Here is a 13,812-nt window from a genome sequence, read left to right on the forward strand (position 1 = left end):
TTATTTTAGTGACTGGCACTGTGTAGATCAATGAATATTTCTTGAATGGAATATGGTAACTTTGTATAAACTTTTAAAAAGTAAAAAAGTACTGCTTGAGTTTTCTAAATAATGAATATGACATTTACAATAAAGATATTTTTTAAAGTAATATTAAAGAATTTACTGTTAAGAGCAACTGTTGGTTGACTGCCCTTTAAGTTTAAAGAATTTTCAGGAATATTCATGCAGCTTGCTTATTCTTGTGAGGAGCGTTAACTACGAAACTATCATTTATTTTTAATTTAAAAATATACAGAAAGAAGTGCCAACCTGAAGCCTTTAGATTGTTCAAATTCCAATGAAGGAAATATGAATAAAAAGCAGACCAATTAAACAAATAAAACAAGCCAGGAAGATTTGGGTGACTTATCCAGTTTTTTCTTCCTTCCAGACTTCCATGTAGCCAAAGATAAATTTTACATTCTGAGGAAATGGTTAATATCAATCACTAAATTCTACTTGTCAGTTTATTTTCAGACTTCATTTTTACAAACCTATATTCTATTTGTAATAGTGTAATGACCTTTAGTAACTGAAGCATCAACAAGAACCAAGAGTAGGCAAAGAAGTTCTTGTATCAATGTAAGTCAATGATAATAGGTTACTTAATCTCTTATTCTCTGAAAACAATTTGCTGATTCACATATAAATCTTAACACCAAACACATTTTATCAAATACAGAACTGGATTTATTAAAACTTTATAAGAAGACAAGAGATCTCTGTGACTGCACTGAGGTCAAATAGGGGTAAGGTGTAGAAAAAAATCTTAAGAAATATGAAAAAGCATGGCATGTTCATGACTACATTTACACCAGAGCAGTCAACTAGATAATTGTTCTGATATGAACCAATTATTATAATGAAGGCTAATTACTCGGGTATGAACCAGAGCCATAAGGCACGTTGGTACCTGGAGTTAAACTGAACATTTGGGTGCCAAAATATAGGCAAACCTGGAGCCAACTTTCTGATGAACAATCTAAACCTACTGTCAAAATCACTGAAGGTTTTATTTGGCACTCTCACTGTTGTTCTATAAAAGAAATGTTAGAATTTAAAACAAACCAGGAGAAATGTTCAGTACAGGACAGAAATATGGGACTTAAGCAAAGATCACAAGGAATTAGAGCCTTCTTGCGTCCATTTCTACTTCCTTTTGCAATATAATATTTTTTGAAATATAATACATGTACAGAAAAGTGCCCTGAACTTAAATAAACAACCCAGTGAAAACAAACACAAACATATATATAATCTACTAGCCAGGCCAAGAAAAGAATATTTCCAGCTCCCTACTGAGCTTGTCTTTATTTATAATGTTGACATTTTCTCTATCACTAAATGTCTATCGTTTAGACATTTAAAAAATACTGCATTAGTATTTATCTTGATTACCTAGACTTTTGGTTCCCTCTTAAATTGTGTGCCTGTCTTGCTCCCACAAGCCCCCAGCAACCCCTTTTCTTTCCCCGTGGAAGTAACCCTATCATGATTTGTATAATTACTTCCTCGCTTTTAAAAATAATTGCCACCTACGCATGCTGTCAAACTTTACACACATATATTTTTATAGGTCTTTACACTGTTGTGTTTAGCTACATTTTGCCCAATTTATTGCTATTTGACAGTCCATTCTTTGAAGATACTGTTTATCCTCTTTTTGGATATTAAGGTTATATTTATTTGGAGCTATTAAAAACAATATTTCATGAATGTTCTTATATGTGAGTCCTGGTACACAACACACACCTTTTAAGGTATATAATTAGAAGTGAAAATAGTGATCATGGAGTGTGGATATTATTAACCTTACTAGACCCTGTGTCCTTTTTTAGTGGAAGAAAATGGATTATGTAAGGAATTTTCATTAAACAAAATTTACGAACTGGCACTGTAAAGACTCAGAACTATCGATAATCTCCTACTGAAAGATAAAATTTAGCCTCGATAGAACCTAAAGTAGTGAGTTATAAACAGGATACAATTATAGGATCATCATTTAGGGCCTGCTTTCTATGCTGATTCACATCCAGCTCATTCTGGAAGCAATGGGAGTTTCTGCCAATTCAGAGCCCATAACACTAAGCACACAGCTGCTTGCCTGTACAGTTCTGCAGGCCTAAAAGACACTCCCAACTTAATGCACTGTTTTCTGCAATGTGTCCATTGAAACGGGTTACTGTATCCACTGACTTTAGTACAAAGGCACTGCAACTATCTTCTGCGTAGCTACTTGGTTCTCCGTGGACCTGATGGGCCACTGTTTCTCAGCCCCAGGCTGCCAACACCCAGAAGGCAGAGGCTTCATTTTATCCATTTTCCTCTCCCCAGCACCTACTACAGTGTTTAGTACTTTAGTGCTTAAAAAATGCTTATCAAGTTTACTGACCTGAGAAAGCTTTAGATCAGAAGTGACCGATTTGAAACACAACCCGAATTTATAAGATTAGAAAGAGAAATATTTTCATAAGTGAGAATGTACAATACATCTGCATGGGCATATTTCCCCATAAAATATAAATGTCATGACCTGTGAAATACCAGTTTTAATACAGAAAACTACACTTGTTTTTTTTTTTGTTTTTTTTTTTTGCCACTTGGCACCTAAATTCAGACTCTACAAATACCTAACAAAATTCAAACCTAATCCCCTGAATTACCCCTTCACTTTTCCTCCACTCCTGACACCAGGCAGTATTTTGCCCTGTCTCCCTGTTTGGCCAACTGGGAGTGGCAAGCCCTCTGTGAAAACGGTGGTCACCCATGGCTCCGCTCAAACACAGGGAGGAAAGTGGCTAGCGCCGGCAGGGCCAGCCGTGGAGATGTGCCCGAGATGCCCTCCCCTTTCTTTCCCTCTCTGCAGCATTCCTGTCCCTTTGCAGATTTCATTTCTGTTGAGCTCAGTGTTTTGCTCAACAAGTCTCTTACTCTTCTCTAAACAGCTTCTAAAATGATTAGGGAAGGAATTTACAAAACGAAATGCCTAGGGAGTCAGGGGAATAATGAGTACTTTTCTTGTCTTGGGTGTTGAGGAACTTGGAACCAAGACAACTAAGGGGAGAACAAGAAAGACATTTAGGGAGACAACAGCCTCTGGGAAGTCCAAGTGATGATGCCAGGCTCCAGGCTTCACCATGTCCATCTTCTTTGGGTGGATGAAAGCGACAGAGGGAGGAAACTCACCTACAAATAATTCCCTGGGACATTTCTTTGGCATTTGCTCCAAAAAGAAGTATACCTCCTCTCCTGAAGGTCTCCTGCACCTTAGTAAGGAGCTAGCCACATGGGCAGGGCATGATAGACTAGAATTTCTGTATTCAATGTCATCTAATTCCTTAGATTTTTCCCTACATTTTTTTGTTTAGCCTATAAAACAATGTGCCCCCCACCCCCGCCCCCACCCAATCCCCCACATATGGTAGTTAACTTTGATCACGGTGGGAGCTAGGACTGAAAAATTGGAGGTTCCTATTACTAGTGCAGCTTTTCTGGAATAAGGAGGGATTTTCTTTCTGAAAGAATTTTTCTTACTGTGCTGATACAATTTATAAACTCGGAGTCCAGGGTACTTTCTATGTATAGTCATATAATAATGAGCAAAACCCATGTTCTGCACCTGGCCCATGGTGTGGAAAATAGACCGGACATATTTTTAAGTATGTGTAAGTCTCTGGACTCTTTCAGTTTATATTTCAAAAATGACCCTTGACATCAAAGAGTAACTTCTGGCATCCTCCCTATTCAGATTCAAAAGCCAGAAAACAATTTCCCCTAAGTATTAGTTTGACAATGTTGAAAATAGACCCACTGTCACCCATCTGATAAAGAAAACTTACCCTTTTCAATTTGGCAGCAGCCTCTCCAGAGCGGATTGCAGTGAGCAAACTCTGTCGGATCTGTTCTGGGTCAGAGCTTTGGAATGTTAAAGAACTTTGTCTCTTAAGAATGAATGATGGGCAGTCAGTTGGAGATGGTATTTGGGAATTCTGTTCACTATGTGCAGAGTTATTTCCCTATAAAAATAAATGAAAAATATTTATATGAATACCAAGTGAAGAATGAGCCATTTAAAAAAATTTTCATCATCGGTATTCTTTAAGAGTCATTATTTGCCACACTGGTGTTTTAGACAGCTCAGTTCCCTACCCACTGAATTATCTCTGCTGCCAGAGCTCGGTTGGAAGATGAGGGTATTACTTTCCCTTCTCTTGAACTCAGGAGGCTAAGGAAGAAAAGTGGTACCTCTCTTTGCTTTATGAATACAGTGGTAATTTTACTGTCTTTGAGTCAAATGATGCTGATTTTGCCACTGGAATTGGCTAGAAGAGCCAAATTAATAATAATAAAATTTCCTCAGACTAAAAAATAACACATTTTTTATAGTTACAACATAATAGGTTGTGAAATTATCATTTTTGACAGTACAAAATGGACAAACTGACAATTTTATAATGCTTGAATCTAACATATCTTCTAATAAAGACATATTAATGACTGTGCTACATTGTGTAACAGCTTATTTTGTGTTTCTGGAAGTCACAGGGGCTAAATGATGACCATGTTTTATTTTCCCATGGACTAAAAATAAATATTAGGAATTTCCAAATTTAAGAATCAAAAATTTAATTAAACTTCTTAGGAAAGAATATTTAGTAACTGATTTAACTGAAAACTATTATCAAACAATCTTAAAAATGTCTTTTTTAAACTGCCAAACATCTTTACAAAAGATGAGCTAAACAGAATTCAGGCAATGACTCAAAAACTGTATTATCTAAATCAAACTTCTGTTGTTTAGGAACGGCATTCCATCCTAAGAAGAAACACAGGCTTTGTTCCCAAATAAAGAATTAATCTCTATATCATACATCTCTTCCTGACATTATATCAAAGCTAAGAAACATAAATGTGAAATATATGAAGAAATATCCTTTGAGATGAATATTGCTTTGAGATTATGGAAAAATCTTTACTTGGCAGTGTGGTTAATCTTCTGTTACTCTAGGAATGTTTGAAAAAGTACTATAAAATACTTCCGGAACTGTCACACAAATCTGAAAGTATTCTTTAAACACTATCAGAGTAAAGGTACACAAAATATTTTTTAAAAATTGCAAGGGGATTATTGTAATTCATTCTGTAAATGTCATCCTTTCCTTTGACTATACTATTTGAATCTAGCAAATTATAACACTCAGTTGACCAAACACGAAGTCAGTAAGTGTCCCTTTTTATGTAAGTTATTAAGGTTAGACACTGGTTAAATGATATTTTAGTCAACATACCAGTCACTGGAAAAGTTGACACTGAATTAACAAAAATGGGAAATTAAGAAAATTACATATTTAAACTCTGGTTTCAGTTTAAATTGTTTATGTATCAATTTTTGGTAATTGAGGTTGAGGATATGTGATTGAAAATGCCTAGTTGAGAAATGTCTGGTTATCTTATCTAGTCTTTTAAATACTGCTTATATTTCTATATGATTAAAACTATTTATTTTGCAATTATGTGGAATTGGAGAAGAAATGAAACCAGTATATCAGAAAAGTTGTAAACAAATTGAGATAAGCAAAACAGGGAAATAGAACTATAAAGTAGTACACTACACAAATGTATGTGCGAAGAAACTTCAAATTACAATATTTGCTAATGACACAATTATTAGAATGATGACGTTTATAGTACTACCCAGTCATGTTAAATGAATTACAATAACTCTGAGAGTAAATAATCAGATTTTATGTGTTACTACTGTTTTCTCCCTGTGGTAGCTTGCTGTTACATTAATATGAATTCAGAGTTAAGTAACAAACATGCCAACATGCCTGTCAACCCCCATTTAAACCCTGTTGTATTAGAACCCCTCATTTTTAAAAAAGGTAACATTACCTCATCACGCACACACGGCTGTGGGATGCCCACAAATTTAGGTACAGAAGGAGCCTTCCCTTCTTCTGTGTCGGGTGGAGGCGGGGCGGCCGCACCCTCGCCGCTGGGCTCGGGGCGCGGTTTGCTGAGTGACTGTGACCGTTTCACGACCGCAAGGGCAAAGGGGGATGAAGCAGAACTCGAGTAAGGTCTAGGGGCACCAAAAGTTTTCAAAGTCTTCAGATTTTGGGCTGCTAACTGACTCGCAGGAAGAGGAGCGGGTCTTGGAGCTACGGAAGGAGGCAGGGTTTCTGTAGGCTTCTGGCTGCTGCCATCATCATCAGGGCTTTGAATATGCGGGTGTGGAGGAGATGGAGCTGTTTTACTTAAGGGAGAAAGAGTTTGCTCTGGAGGAGGCAGCACATCCCTTTCCTCCTCTTTCTTTATTTGTTCTTTTGGAGTGGGGTTTGGGGCCACATGGACACTCCTGGCAGCAGCAGATGTCACATAGTGACCTGAAACTCTCTTTTGCATCTGTAGGAAAAAAGAACTTGGTTTGGTCTGGGGATTTGAAACCCGAGATTTAAGTTTTGACTCCAAAATATTGTTTATATCTTCCAAATTCGGCACAAAAGGAGCTGTGCCAGCGTCTTTCGTCATTCTGGGAGGTTTCAGAGGATTCCCCATGGCGATATGGGGCGAGCTCTCCACACTGTGCACCTGAGGCTCTGTTCTCGGGGTAAGCTTCAGTTGAACGTCTGCCTGGGGCTCCTTTGGGCTTTCAGAAATAACAAGATCTTCTGTTTGGATCGCAGTTTCTTTCACACTCTCATGAGTGTGCTTTCTTCCTAAAGTATGTATCTCTTGATCATCTTTATACCCAGTGGTTTCTGATTCCCAATTGTTTGCTATCTCCAGGGATTTGGGAGGCACAATTTTATAAGTAGTCATTCCAATTTTGGGTATGTACTCTCTTGTGATTTCATTTGAAGGTTTTGGCTTGGGATCATAGTCTTGTTTATAAAGTGGGTAATTCTTTACATGAGAAATAGCTGAATTTTTATCAATTCTATCTATAGGAGGCAAAAGATCATCATTACCATGTGTATAAATTGGATCTTTTATGGTGAGTTGATTTTCTGAATGTACATTTAGGGGGCCCTGACTCCTGAATTTCCTTGAGGCATCTACAGAATCTTGGGGACTTGAATATGAGTGTTGAGTTGATTTATTGTTACTTGGAGTATGCACACTTTCATTAACTTTGAAATTAGACAAATTATGATCTCGGTGATTCCCATCAAAGCCATCAGTGGAAGGGACCGTCTGAATGGCTGCGTCTTGCATTTTGGTCTTTTCCTCACTGGGCTGATTCAGTTTCTGGTCTTGTACTAATGAAGCAGCCAGAAGATTTTCCTTGTAACTTTCAGCAGTATCAGTTTTATGTGCCTGACAGTCAACTTCCATGTCCACATTTTTATTTTTGGCAACACCTCCTACATTGATTTCTGTTCTCCTCACTCCATTTTTCATATGATCCTCTGTGTTCGGTGGAATGACAATTATTTCATTTTGATCTGAGAGAAAAAAAATATTGTCAAGTTAAATGTGAACAAAGTAGGAAAACCTCAAGATTTCAATGCTTGCCTCCCCCAAACTGAAATAGGTTGGTTTGAATTCTACAGATAATTTTCAGCTCACTAATTATACAAAAGCAGGTAGTAGCATTAGGAAAAACAGCATGGGCTTTGGTATCACAGAAACCTGAATCTAGAACCCAGATGGACTTCCACGTTTCTTAAGCCCTTTGAGCCAAACCCAGTTTCCTCAGATGTGAAAAGGTGAAACTATGTATTATATTTTGTATGTCATTTATATAACATGCTAATTTGGATAGGCTATTCCCCAGAACAAGCACTCCTTTGAAGATAGCTTCATTTCTCCTGACAGGTAGACTTCATAGTTCAGTCAGTGTTAAGAATGACAAAAGAAATGGACAAATGGCAAAAATATTTTTTTCCTTTTCTTCCTATCTTGATCCAATCTTTTTCTATAACCCCTAGTGTATTTATATTTTACACCTTACATTAAAAGAGAAATGATCCCAGCAAATGTTACCAGTTTTAATTAAGGCAAACAACGGAAATACTACTTTTAAGAGTTAAAGTAAAAACAAAATCTAAGTTGATTGTCTTGTTAATTAGGTGTCCTTGCTAAAGACGCTTAGAGGACTTTGTTTTTAGTCATAATATGGATGACTTCAACTACATAAAAACAATCATGTGGGTTTTGATTTTTCTCTGAGGGAAAAGATACCCTATTCTCATGTCAGAGTCCATGTAGAGAAAACCAACTCTCTCTCCCCTGCGTTACTTTTCCTCTTAATTCTAATTCAGATCTTCTGAAAACAAAAATCACTAGCCAGTGTCTAGGTTAACAAGCGACAGTTCCCAGCTAGCAACCCGATGGCAAAGAATTGGAATGAGGCATCTGGAAGGAAACATAGGTCTATGAGTGTGCGCCATGTGTCTAGTCCTCAGGGAAGTGATTTATATACTGGGTCCCTTTAGTCAAATGCCCAAAAGAATTATTTCTCCTGGATGACCAACTAACCCTCATCTTCCAAATCCTTTGTGGCCTCCCCTTCCAGATACGGTAGTTTGCACAGTGCTAGTGAAATGTGGGCCTCGGGAGTCAAACCGTGAAAGGATGTCAAGTATTTCTCTAGAGCTGTATCATGGCTCACTTTTACTTAAAAGATAAATAACAAGTTCACTGACCAAAATGTCATGAGCTCTTTTAAACAGTTCCTCTGTCAAAAAAGAAAAAAAAAATATGCATGCAAGAGAAAAAAAAATAATGTTGCCAGGGAAATTTGTATACAAACAATTTTTTAAAATACCTTCATCTTTGTACCCCCTACCGAACTGCATGGCTTTTTTGGTCATGGTTGTTATATTTTCTATTATGTTGCAAGGTTCTTATATTAAATATCTAATTTTTAAATGGAATTCATTTTTATTCTTCCTAAAAAAAATACAACTGATTATCAGAATATTTATTGTCTATACAAGTGACCTCTCAATGACTCATAATTATTAACTTCTGTGATTAAGGACACATCTGCTTAAGAATCATCAAAAAGACACATTTCTGCCTATGCTCTTATTTACTTGGTTTGTAAGTATTTTTAATATCTATATGAAAAGTATTTGTCAACACTGCTATGAGCCCCCCCCCCAAAAAAAATGGTCCCTGGCATCAGGAAATGAACTTAAATGCATTTCCTTCTCTCTTGCTTATTTCTCATTTTCCAATGAATATAGGTATAGCCCAGTCACACAATAGAAATCTTTTCCAAAACAAAGTAAATCAACATATTTTAAATTCATTTCCCTATAAACCCTAATTGGTTTTAGAACTCCAAATGTCTATTTTTCACTGTTCTCTAATTCTGAATTTCTCATCAAAATCTCACAATTATTCCCAATGACAGGCCTGGAAACCCAGAATCACTGCTGAATTTAGTAGCTAATCCATCCTCATACATACCTGATAATGACACTACCAAATGTCAGTGAATGGTTAGGCCATTTTCCAATGATAGCCAGTAGAAGAAAAAAGTAGATTTTGTGCTATGAAGTCCTTTCCCTAATCAAAACTGACATCTACAAAATGAATCATCTGACAAAAGGATGACTGAAACAAGTATATTGCATAGGTTAAAAAAAAAAAAGGAAAAAACTAAGAACTACTTTAAAGATAATAGAAATTATTTATTTTAAAAATCAACTAAATAGTTTAATTTTTTTAAAGATTTTATTTATTTATTTGACAGAGAAAGAGTGAGAGAGGGAACACAAGCAGGGGGAGTGGGAGAAAAAGAAGCAGGCTCCCCGCTGAACAGGGAGCTCGATGTGGGACTCAATCCCATGACCTGAGCTGAAGGCAGACGCTTCATGACTGAGCCACCCAGGCGCCCCTAAATACTTTAATTTTAAAAAGTAGGAAAAAACCCACCTAGAGTCGACAAAGGTCATTGCAAATCAAATGTAAATAAAAAAAATATTATTGCAGAAATATACCTGTGACCCTAGCACTAACTTGATGCAACAATCTTAGCAAAAATGATTTGACTATCATTTTTAAAAGAAGGAAGCAGCAAGATTTCTCAATAAAATTCTATTGGTTGTCATAGCATCTGTTGTGAGGAACTGAATCAAGATGAAAAGGACAGGGAAATTACATACTTTTAGAACTTCTCAGTATTCTATCTCAGGATGGTACTGACCATGGGGAAAATGAACCAGAGACCTATACGAATTAACCAACACATACTACATATGTAAAACATTTATCTGTATCTATCTATTCATTTGTGACACTGGGATAACCCACATTTTATCCAAATATGAATATGTATATCCCTATGTTTTCTAAGACTCTTCACCTAGTTTTGCATGTTAATGTAACAGACTGGACTATGAGAATACATAAGCGAATTCCTTCATATCTCCTTAAAATATCATTGTAGATTCCTCACATCTTATATTTGTGTAGTATCATTTTTCTGAAATTTAACCTTAAGTATAGATCTTCCTCAACTTATGATGGGATTCCATCCCAATAAGTGCATTGTAACTTGAAAATATTGGTAAGTCAAATGCATTTACTCCATCTAAGCTACAGAATATCATAGCTTAGCCTATACTCCTTTACATGTGCCGAGAACACATTAGCCTACAGTTGGGCACAATCATCTCTCACAGAGCCTCTTTCATAATATCTCACGTAACTGATTCACTACTGTACTGAAAGTGAACCCGAGAATGGTTGCTGTTTATCCCCGGGGGGCTGCCTGGGAGCCGCAGCTGCAGCTGCCCAGCTCATGCAAGAGTAACCTACAGGACATCGCTAGCCCAGGAGAATACCAAAACTCAGAATTCAAAATACAGTTTCTACGGAGTGTGTATCACTTTTGCACCATCCCAAAGTCAAAAAAATCTTAAGTTGATGACTTATATATTTCAACAAGAGGTCATATTCTACTCAGTGCTATGAGGAATTCAAAGTATTGGATATAATTTCTCTGATCCAAAAGACTGTCCAATCTGGTTGAGGAGACAAGACTTTTTAGAGAAATACATGGCTTCTTGTAATCAAGTAACAAAATAAGTGAAGTGGCAGGATTTGGATAGTTGAGTGGGTGAAGTTAGGTGGAAAATTACAGTCCTTGCAAAGAAAAAAAATGAGCATAGCCCTAAAGATAGAACTGAGTGAAATATATTATAACAAAGAGAAGAACCTGTCTTGACTTGGGGGTGGGGGTGTGGAAGATACTGGTAAATAACATTACATAATTAGATGTAAACATTACATAATTAGATTAAAAATCATGCTGACAAGTTTCACCCAAGTAAAGCAACTTGAGTATGAAGTAAAGCAAGTTTGGATGTGGGAGTCAGTGAAAAGAAAAAAAAAGAGAGAAATAGATCACCAAGTAGATGCATAGAGTATACATCTTTAAGATCCAAGATCTAGGTTAAACAACCTCTAAGATTTAACAACAAAAATAGTACACATGGTAGTTAATAGCACACACGAGGATAATATTGCCTGAGTTCAAATCCAAGGTCCACTACTTACTAATCATGGGGACTCTAGTGAATTGCGTAATATTGTGGTTCAATCAACCACAAAGTGGAACTAAAAATAGTAAGACCTGTAAATGAGTTAATATACAATATTAAATGAGTTAATATATATGAAGTTTTAAGAATGGCCCTTTGGCACATAGTAAGTGCTATGAAAACGTTGGCTATTAGTGTGTATGGAACTCACCATTCTCCTGCTTTGGGCCCAATGACTTCAAGTTTCTTACACTGTCAACTACCCTCTCTTCACTGCTTGCATTATATTCCATTATGTGTGGTCCTCTGCAATACAGGATACTGTATGTTATATTTTGATACTATTTAAACACACACACACACACACACACACACACACACACACACACACACACCCCAGATGAAAAAAGAGGCAATAATTTCCAAAGACAGATGGGTTGAAATAATCATCTTTTTTCTGCCAAATACTGGAAATTTAATAGCAAGGAAAAAATACAACTGAGAGGAAGTGCTCCTATGAACCATGAGCTTTCAAAGAGTGGTCCTATTGCAAAGAAGGATCTAAGAAGCTTGGTAAAATGGACACTTTTCCAAAAACAGTGTCTTTTTGTTATTTGTCTTTTAACGAAAAAGGAAACTAAATGAAAAATTTAAGTCCTGCATCTGGCAAAGCCAACTTCTGGCAAATCAGGATGTGGACTGACCTCAACGGTTGTTTGTTTTGGTTTGGTTTGGTTTGTTTTTAGTGATAGAAGGGTTTCATCTGGAGACAATCCCATGCAAATTATAGTAAAACTTTGATAAAGATGGTTTATTTTGCCTACTTGATTTCATCTTTATTCATGATATGGCATTTCTAACACAATATAAGTGTACTGTAGTGTAGACTTCAATTCGTAGGACCAAATGGAAAGTACACTCTCTGCATTATAAAGTTGACTGTAAAAATAATATTAGTAACTTAACATCATAATCTAATATGCAGAATTGCTTTATATATCAGGGAAATTTTTGAGAAGCATTTGCTGAAAATTAAAAATTAAATATTTCATTTAGATCAAACAGAAAATAGGCAAAACTCATACAATACAAAACAAATACTTTCATATTTGAGTCATACAGATTAACTAAATGCTATGGTTTATCTCACACAGGGCTACCAGAACTGTTGAAATTTGATTTTATTTAAAAACAAAACATGCAAATGCATATTTTATTAATAAGCATTCTTATAATGATGGTGAACAGAGTCTCAACTAAAGGGACTACTATATTTGTGTTTACAATATCAGACCTGTAATTCAGAGACTAGTATTAATTAAACAAACCATCACCAACACTTCAGCACATAGACTACTTACTGTCCATCTGTGTTTCTAGCTTCTTGTTTTTCTTCTTTGGAGTTTTGTGAGGGCTCTCCAGCAACATTGCCAAGGACTGAGTCAGGATCATTTTTCAGTGTATTTATTATATCAGTAGATCCAAAAGGAATATCTTGTGACTTCAGAGAAATATTTTCAGCCTCATCTTTAGGCACTTCACTGAGTTCTTCCTTTTCATCTATCTCTTCAAGGCTATGATCAGAGCTTATTCCAGCTACAAAGAAACGAAGATATCCTAAGTATTAATTTGCCGCATTCATCCTATGCAATCCTAGCAAGAAAGGAATTTTTAAAATAATAATTAGCTGGACTCTTAAATGCTGGTCCAAAACTAATACGAAAATACTCTTCTAATGGTGAATAATCACATTAACATATAGTCAAATTATCTCAGACATATACAATTCTAAAAATAATATGCTATCAAGCTAGGTTTTATTTGTGGTAGAGAAAAAAGTATTTAAACTCGTAATCTTCAAGTTATATATCTCTGAGAGATATCTATGTATCTTTGAATTTAAATGATTTTTACATTCATACACTAGCTCTAAATGTAAATTAAAAGAACATGAGTTTTATGTACTTATAAAATCTGACTCCACAGTTATCAGAATTATAATGGAGAATTATCTGAGCCCCTCTTAAAAATACCAGGGCTCACACCCTCCTCCACACCTGTTAAATCAGAATCTCTGAAGGGTGGGACCAAGAATTTTTAAGGCTCCTAAGGTGATTCAAATACAAAACCAGGGTTAAAAGACACAGATATGTAATGCAGTTTTTGAAAATACAAACAAGTATTATACAATGAAAATTATTCCCACTCAGTTTGATTCTCAGAGGCAACTTTAACAGGTTTTTCCAATGTATTATCAGAAAGTATA

General features: G+C 36.0%; 1 protein-coding gene across 7 annotated transcripts in view; it reads right to left on the reverse strand.

Annotated features, from left to right (window-relative positions):
• The window catches only part of COBLL1 (cordon-bleu WH2 repeat protein like 1), a 161,513-nt gene that overhangs the window by 3,273 nt on the left and 144,428 nt on the right, over positions 1-13,812 (reverse strand). For all 7 annotated transcript variants that reach the window (XM_034654665.1, XM_034654662.1, XM_019808462.2 and 4 more), the window contains 4 exons: positions 12,908-13,142; positions 11,758-11,852; positions 5,938-7,493; positions 3,882-4,058 (listed from right to left, as the gene is read on the reverse strand). In XM_034654665.1, coding sequence (XP_034510556.1) covers positions 3,882-4,058; positions 5,938-7,493; positions 11,758-11,852; positions 12,908-13,142 — 2,063 coding nt within the window. The remainder of the gene's footprint in view (positions 1-3,881; positions 4,059-5,937; positions 7,494-11,757; positions 11,853-12,907; positions 13,143-13,812) is intronic.

The sequence above is a fragment of the Ailuropoda melanoleuca genome, chromosome 2 (assembly GCF_002007445.2).
Source record: "Ailuropoda melanoleuca isolate Jingjing chromosome 2, ASM200744v2, whole genome shotgun sequence".
Classification (NCBI taxonomy): Eukaryota; Metazoa; Chordata; class Mammalia; order Carnivora; family Ursidae; genus Ailuropoda; species Ailuropoda melanoleuca.